The sequence below is a fragment of the Caretta caretta genome, chromosome 2 (genome assembly GCF_965140235.1).
Source record: "Caretta caretta isolate rCarCar2 chromosome 2, rCarCar1.hap1, whole genome shotgun sequence".
In the NCBI taxonomy this organism is placed as follows: Eukaryota; Metazoa; Chordata; order Testudines; family Cheloniidae; genus Caretta; species Caretta caretta.
Window position 1 is genome coordinate 22,851,767 of NC_134207.1, and position 8,850 is coordinate 22,860,616.

An 8,850-nucleotide genomic window follows, 5' to 3' on the forward strand; every position below is an offset into this window, starting at 1 on the left:
GAGAAGTTGAAGAGACCGGGATTGTTTACCTTTAAAGAAGACTAAGAGGTGATGTAGATTGGGAGTTTCTGTTTTCATCGTTTGACCCAAAATCAAGGAGATGTTCAATAAAATCAAGAGATGGCAAATTCAAAACCAGTATAAGGAAATACTTTTTCAAACAGTACGCAATTAAACTGTAGAACTCATTGTCACAGGATGTTGTTGAGGCCAAGAATTTAGCTAGATTCAAAGAGATTGGACACGCTTATGGATAATAGGAATATCCAGAGTTGTTAATGCTAACAATTCTTGGAAGAGATACTAAACCTTACGCTCCAGTATTTAAATCTTTTAACTGCTAGGGATTAATTGGGTGGGTGGTGGGAGGTCTAACTTATCCCACATCTGCCTCATGTAGGGTTTTTTGCACCTTCCTCTGAAGTATCCAGTGTTAGATACTGGACTAGATGGACTGTGGATCTGATTCAATATGGCAATTTCTGTGTGCCTATAAATGTTACCTAATTATGATTTTCTCCCCAGTCTTTTCTCTCTGAGAAACCATTTGAGTGATTTTTATATTGCCTGCTTTGAAATCCATGTATATAGTTAAGTTTGTAGGATGTTACAGTTAAGCATTTATGCTTAATCAGCTAATAGGATTTTAGCATTTCATTACAGCTTTAGATGCTTTCATCTAGAGAGGGTTTTTTGGGACATGGCATGGTGAAGTCTGAACTGCCTCTTGTGTGTACTGGAAAAGAAGCACAAACCAAACATCGCAAACTGGGAAATGCAAAGAACAGGAAATCACTGGGCAATGCAATTTCTGTTTTGAAATCCTGCCTTTGGCACTCCAGAGAGAGATGATACCCTAGTCTAGCTCAACAGAACTGTTGGATCTTTGGTCCATGAATTAATCCAGATAGTTTGACAGAAATCCTGATTTTAAAGTTTAATTTTTCATCCTAGATGTGTGTGTACTTCGTATGACCCGTTGTAGACGTTCTCAAGTAGAACAGCAGCAGCTCATCAGTGCTGAGAGAGCCATAGAGATCCTCACTGAGCCAGCTTCCCCTCTCATTGTGGACTACGAAGATCTTAAAGTATGTATACTTTCTATTTTCTGAAACTGAAGTAGGGTTAAATAAGCTAATAATTTACTATAACTGGCATTGGTTAATTGAAGATTATGAGATAATTATAGCTCTTACTTTTTCCTTGATGAAAATGGTAGTGACCTATTTCTGCTTTCCATTAAATTCTAGAAAAGATCAGTTTCTGCCCAGATTTTAATTCATAAAAGGGCTTGTTAAATTTTGGAACCACATATTTAAAAGCTCTTAGTAGTGTTAGCTATTAATACAGTGTTTACTATGATCGTGAAAGTCTTTTTAAACTTACGTTCCTAATATAAAGACCTTATTTCTGGTAGGAATGCGTTCAAAACATAGTAAGTTAGCTTCAGGCTCCAGTTATCTCTCACACCAAGTTTGTTTGGATAAGGTGGTAATATGTACTTAACTGATTTGTTTCAAAACATGATGTTACAATTTTTCTTTGAGTGATGGTCCCTATGTGTATTTCACACATGGGTATGCATGTGTACCGTGCTCCTGAGTCTTGAGTTTTTGGCAAGCAGTGGCCATTGGTCTATATACATTCGCCATAGCTGTCCTCATACTCCAAACTGAGCGCATAAAAGGTGGGCTGATTCCTCTCCGGTTCCTTCTTACTGCTGCATGGTCTGAGCCTGAATCCTCAGCATACTTATCTCCCATCTACTGCATCATTTCTATAAATATATTATAAATAGTGTGTACTAATATTTTTCTGGTATAGTGTTGTTAGTTGTTTCCCCTTTGTTCCCCACTCTGGGGAATTTCTCCCCTCTGAGAAGGCTGGGATTATGCCCAGGGTTCCAGGATTCAAGAACTGTGCTTCTTGCCCTCACTTCTTTTCTGAGTTATCCATGTCAATGCTGCGTCTACTGCCTAGGTGAGGCGCACGTCTCAGCCAAGTGCAGCGTGTGCTGCTCCGTTTCCTCCAAGAATTTGAGAGAGTCAGGAACCAGGGCTTAATTACTTGATGTAGAAAGCAATGAGACCCCCAGTCAGATCTGGGCTGGGGCCTCCTCTCCTCCCCCCACCCCCTCTCCCCAGTACATTAGTCTTATCAAGCAGTCAGTGCCTCATTAAGCACAAGTGCAAGAATGGAGGCTAAGACTTTTAAGCCTAAAAAGAAGGCTTCCCATGAGATTAAGAGGCATGTTCATAGGCATAGGGATAAACAGTCTTCAAAGACTGCCCCGAAGAAAGAGGATCCCTTCCTGGCCATGTCAAAGTCAGGAGACCCTGGGCACATGGGCGCTAGGGACTTCGGCACAAGTAAATCGTCTTGGCGAGAGAAAGTGGTGTTCAAGGATACAGATCTGTCGGTTCCAGCACTGGTTCCAGTGACTAAGGACAAACAGCCTCTGGTGCACCCTTCCATATCTAGAGTCAACATGGCGCCTATAATGTGTCCCCAGATCCGATGGTCCACCAATGGACTCTCCCTTCATCCCAGGGCAGCCTGAGACCTATGTCTCACAGAGAACATTTTTGCTCTCCCTTGTCCTCATTCATCTCTCCTGTTGGGACCATCTCTGTTCTGGGCCATTGTTACTCCAAAGGAAGAGGCTATCCGAAGGATGCAGGTCATTCTCCCATCCCACCTGTCAGCCTTGGTATGCCGACATTGCTACTGTCAGTCCCACCAGTAATTCAGGATCCGGCCTTTTCTTCCGATGAGTCGGAAGTGCCTCAGGCATCTCTGTAGCAGCAGATAGAGTCAGCCCTGCACAGAAGCCATTAGAAGGTCTGGGTCTTGGGCCAGACATGATTGGCAAGGGACAGGTGGTATCCTGTGCTATGGGGTCCTTCTCCTGTGCCAGTTGATCTCTCGTACTGGCACTGCTGAGGGCTGTGGGAGCCCTACCCTAGACACCGGGGATCGATACATGAGCCCTGTTTACTGTTGTCAGGCCAACACAAACCAGCCCGTTGGAGTATATGGAAGATGAAGGCAAGTTAGTTCTGGGTACGATTTAATTGTTTTCACTGGATGAGGCAGTAGCAGATGCTCATGCACAGGGTGGTATCCAAGCTCCAGATTCAGCTTGTGGAAGTTCACGAGCCTCAGCACAATTGCTGGACATTGTGCAGCCTTTCAGTCCCTTTCAGCTGGATGAGCCTCCCAATCAACAAGGCAATCAGGGACCCAGCAAAGCTGGTGTGGCACAGTTCTGCTTCTTGTGCTTCTTCCGCCCCCCACCCTCACCCCCCAAAAAAAGAGAGAGGGCTGAGAAGCGTTACTTTGTTCCATCCACTTCATTTTATTCTCGCACCCACCACCTAACTCTTCGGTGATATAAGCGGCTACCGAAAGAACAAGGCAGCAACACCCAAAGGCTATTCTGTCTAATAAGGGACACAAGCAGCTCAACCTCCTGGGAAGAAGTCTTCTCTTTCATCTCCCTCCTTTTCAGGATCTGAAACTATCAGATTCTCCTAGCTAAATGTGATTTTACCAATTATGCCAAATGTGACAAAGTGGGAATTTTCTATAATAATTTTGTGTGCCTCAGTTTCCCCTATATGCTGCATTGTTACCATTAAAAGGGAGGAAAGGGCTGTTTTCTGTTGGCAGGCTGAGAGACATAGGTGCGGGTGTTGCTTAGCTGTCTGAGCCTTAGTCCCCATATCAGTGGAGCATCTGAGAAGACAATGACAAATCCAGTCACTTGGACATAGACACCTAGCAACCAACGACTCAGAGGGATATAGATTTCCCCAGATTTCCCCTCTTTCTGCAGAGGAGCTAAGCAACGTTCACCAGCTTGAGAACAAAGGACTTGAGAGGTGGGGGATAAGAGTTGACTGCTGGAAGGAGTTGGGGCTTTCATCTGGAATCTGGCCAAGGAGGTCAGATGGACACACACACACACACACACAGCTTGAACAATGAGGTTCATTACAGCTTCTCTGGGCTAACCAGAGTGGTCTGTGTTTTAACCTTCAGTAGTTCTTCGAGTAATTGCTCATATCCATTCCAAGTAGAGGGGGGTAGGGGTGTGTGTGTGCGTGTGCCATGTGTACAGTTGTTGGAAGGGTTTTTCCCTTAGCGGTATCAGTCGGGTCGGTTTAGGTGCCCCCTGGAGTCACGCCTTTATGGCGCCGCATATGCCAACCCACCACCTCCTCAGTTCTGCCAGTGACGGTCGGTGGAGCTGAGTATCTCTTCTCTTGCTTTGGCAGGCATTCCCTGAGTGGTTTCTGTTCTTCCAGCCTGTGAACAGTTAGATAGTACTAGTTGTAGTTCATTTAGTTAGTGTTTGGGACCCTCCCCCCATTTGTTTCCCCCTCTTGGGGTTCAGGGCATGTCTCGATCCCAAGGTTTTAAATCATGTGTGACCTACCACAAATGGATGCCAAAGGGCTGTCTCCACAACACCTGCTTGAAGTGCTGGGGGAATCCCATCAAACAGATCGGTGCAAGATTTGCAAGGGATTCCGCCATAGAACCAAGAAGGAAAGGGACTCAGGCTTAAGCAATTCGTCATGGAGGCAGCCCTTTGTCCCCTAACCAGCCCCCAGCCAGCACCTGGCACTCAGCACATCCGTGCGGAGTGGAGCAGCCTTGTTTAGAGAGGCTACGGCACCAAGGAAAGACTCTTTGCATAGAAACCCTCAACACGCTCCCTGGCATCAAAGTTCGCATCTTCAGCGGCTGGCACTCACTGGTGCCTCACAAGAAGACTGATAGAGGGCACTCACCCACGATTAGAGCAGCTGGGACAGACAGCGCTAGTGATGTGCATCCCATGCAGGGGCACCCAGGCCTACCTCATAGGAGGCAGCACTGGTGACTTCAGGCCAGCACCAGGGTCCATTGAGTCCAGTGCCAGTGGACTCCCCTGTTAAGGAGTGTCAAGTGGAGGAGTTGGAGCTCCCTTCCACCCCGGACACATTCAAGGCGGCCAGGGACCTGATCGCCATGACTGCACAGCAGTCCCCCGCCAGGCAAGACAGACCTCTGGCACCTCAAGTGAGCGCGGTGCTGTCCAGAGGCAAACCAGCAAGGATGCAGCATCACTCGCCTTCCCCTCAGCACCATTCCCCGGCACTGTCCCACTGGGCACTGCTGTAGTCTCCATGCTTGGAGTCTCAGTCATTGGACTCAGAGGTGGAGTCCTACTATTGAGACGCCGCCAGCACTGGTCGGAACGGTGCCACTATAGGCAGGAGGCAGCTCAAGCCGCTCCCCCACCCCCACCCCATGGTGCTACAGCCGGCGCAGTGGCCATTCTGGACCGTGCAGGTGTGCCATTAGGCCCATTGTCCCTACTCCAGGGGCTCCCAGTCTGTCACCTCAGAAGGGCATGCTTCTCCGTCGCCCAGGGACTGTCTCCCACCACATGGTACCGAGGCAGGTTCGGACTTCGGCACAGAGACTGTTGCAGATGCCAGCTCTGAGGCCATCAGTTCCATCAAGCTGACATGCAATCATGGTACAGGCCTCCTTGGGAACCTCCACCACCTATGCCCTTCCCCCTCCCCCGCACCAATGATTGTATTGGGATCCTTGGGTGACGTACGAATCACATACTTTGCAGGCATCTAGTGTCCCTGAGAGTCTGCCAAACTGTCTCCTACAGCGTTACTGTCCAGGATCATTATCAGTACAGAGTGCTCCCATTCGGCCTCTCGTCCACACCCAGGGTATTCTCCAAGGTTCTCTCTGTCATGGCGGCTTGCCTGCAAACACTGGGTATTGTTATCTACCCATATTTGGATGACTGCTTCCTTAGGGCTTCCTCATTCGAGGACACAGTACGAGCTACCCAGACGACCTTGCACAGCCGAGCCTGCAACTCAACATACAGAAATCAACACTGATCCCTGTACAGTGACTGGAGTTTATCAGTACCAAACTCAATGCAGTACAAGTGAGAGCGTTCTTCCTGCTGCACAGGCTAACCACCCTCACGAATTTCATAGAGACAGTCCTAGCCAGCCCCCAAACATTGGCCAGGAACTGCGTGCAGCTGCTAGGTTATATGGCAGCATGCACCTTGGTCAGTCCAAATGCTCGACTATTCTTGAGGTGTCTTCAGATGTGGCTCCATTCTGTCTATTCCCTGAACAGAGGCAGACTAACCAAACTGCTATCAATGCTCTCCACAATATGGCACTCCCTGGACTGGTGGAAAGACCCATCCAATGTTCGAGCAGACGTTCCATTCATGCAACCACCACCACCGTTGACTCTTATGACAGATGCCTCCCTGATAGGCTGGGGAGCCCGCCTACACAACTGCAAGGTTCAGGGCAAGTGGTCCTCCACAGAATCAGTCCTCCATATCAGTCTTTTGGAGCTGAGGACCGTCAGGAATGTCTGTGCACTCTTTCTACCATTCATCAAGAATACCCACACAAAGGTTATGACACACAATATGACCTGTATGTTTTACATAAATCTCCACGGGGCGATCTCTCTCCCTCTGCACAGAAGCACTCAAACTTTGGACTTGGTGCATCCTTCATAACGTGCTCATATCAGCCACCAGGGATACAGAACATGACAGCCAACAGTCTCAGTCGGAACTTTTCTAACAACCACTAATGGGAACTGAATTCAGAGGTGCTTTGCAACATATTCGCCCCTTGGGGAATCCTGACTACAGATCTCTTCGCTACTTACCAGAACAAGAAATGTCCTTGTTACTGTTCCAGGTCCAGTCTGTGGAACCATTCACTGGGAGACACCGTCATCCTCCTGTGGGACACGTGGTATTGTATGCCTTTCCCCCGGTTTCCTCTTCTAGCCAAAGTCCTGCTGAAAATTCAGTGAGACAAAGCAAGTGTTACTCTGATTGTCCCCTCCTGGCCAAGACAAGTCTGGTTCCCTTACGTGGCACAGATGGCAGTATTCCTCTTTGGTCCATTCTTCACCTACTCTCTCAAAATGACCGCCTGATCCTTCACCCCAACCTGCAGATCCTCCACTTCCATGCTTGGCTCCTTCTTGGTTCCAAGACTTAGAGGTTGAGTGCTCTGACAAGGTGAAAGATGTGTTGCTACACAGATGAAAGTTGACCACTCAACGTACTTATCTACAAAAATGGAAATGATTCCAAATTTGGTGTCATTCTAAGCACGTAGACCCAGCCTCATCCTCCCTCTCTCTGATTTTAGACTACGTTTTAGACCTCAAAAAGTCAAAACTCGCCCAGCTCCCTTATGGTATACTTCACAGCTGTGACAGCCTTCCACCATCAAGTAGCTGGATATTATGTGATCACTCACCCATTGATACATACATTCCTTAAGGGCATTGGGTATCTCTTCCCACATGTGAGACCACATACTCCAACTTGGGATCTTAACCTAATTCTTACAGCTTTGACTAGACCCCCCTTTGAGTACTCTCTGTAGTAACAGACTCCATTCCAAAGCCCAAGCCTTCCATGGGGGATACTGCTGTGAAGTCCTCTACAGTGGAGCACCCATAGGGACACTACTAGAAGAAGAAAGAGAGAAAGGGAAAGAAAAGAAACTCACCCTGTGCAGTAACTATGGTTCTTTGAGATGTGTGTCCCTATGGGTGCTCCACAACCTGCCCTCCTCCCCTCTACTTCAGAGTTCTCAATATGTACTCCTGGGGGAGTTCTGCACCAAAAAATAAAAATTTTGCACATAATATATTTTGAAGTTCTGCAAAATTCTGCATATGTTGTCAAAACACACTATAATCCCTCCAGTTTCAATTATTTTGGTTATTTATTTCAAAATACCTGTCAACAAGTATATCAACAATACACACAACAGAAAAGATTCCCCCAGGAGTAGAGAGTTAAAGAAACCCGTATGACAACCCAGTTCCAGTTGAGGGGTGCTGGAGGGGATGCATGGGCCCCCAGAGTCCAGACACCGGTACTCATCTTCCCCCAGAGCCCAGCTATGGGTTACTCCCTGGCCCCAAAGACCAGACACTGCACCCCTCTTCCCCCAGAGCCCAGCTGTGAGGCACCCCCAGAACCTTTACTCCCCCACAGCTTCCTTACTGTCTCCCCTGGGGATGTGATGTGGTGTAGCCCTTCTTCGCCCTTTGCCACAGCTGGGTCTCCTGCGCCCTCTCCCATCCCCCAGAGAATGAGGATCAAGCAAGGCAGTCAGAGTGTGCAGAGCCTTCATCCCTGCTGAGCTGGGTGCTCTGCTCACTGCAAGCTGGGCTCTGCAGAGTCTAGTGGCAGCCAGAAGCTCTGTGGTCCCAATTCTACATGAGAAACATGGAATTCTGTGCAAATTCTGCATTGTGCAGTGGCGCAAAATTCCCCGAGGAGTAAATATGGGACTCTGCGGTAGAGAAGGAACTGAGGGAGTTTGTCTGCGCAGTGCTAGATAGCCTCAAGGGAGGGACAGTGCAAGTGCAGGCTGAATGGACACTGCTATCAAAAATCTCCAATTAGAGGTGCAGGGGCACAGATACACCTACAGTGGAGCACCCATAGGGGAACACATCTCGAAGAACCATTGTTACTCACCTTGTGGTGTAACTTTCTCTTTTTACTTTCACCCTACTACAACTTTTCCTCTATCCTGAGGCTCAGACCTAATTTGTAGAGGTAAAATAACTTTTTTTTATATGAAACAGACTAAATCCCTTCAAATTTATTTGTTTCAGATTATTCAATACATTCAGTGCATCTCTCCAAGAAAGAGGATTTCTTTTTTTCATAGTAGGCCTAGAACCTTAAGGACCTACTAAGGGGCACAATTCATAGGTGCTTCAGGAACTATATTCACATTTTTTATGTGGGAATTC

The 8,850-nt window shown here is 47.5% G+C and overlaps 1 protein-coding gene across 4 annotated transcripts in view; it reads left to right on the forward strand.

The window, feature by feature from the left end:
• ATAD2 (ATPase family AAA domain containing 2) overlaps positions 1-8,850 on the forward strand; it is a 95,785-nt gene that overhangs the window by 79,052 nt on the left and 7,883 nt on the right. For all 4 annotated transcript variants that reach the window (XM_048841591.2, XM_048841589.2, XM_048841590.2 and 1 more), the window contains one exon: positions 955-1,088. In XM_048841591.2, coding sequence (XP_048697548.2) covers positions 955-1,088 — 134 coding nt within the window. The remainder of the gene's footprint in view (positions 1-954; positions 1,089-8,850) is intronic.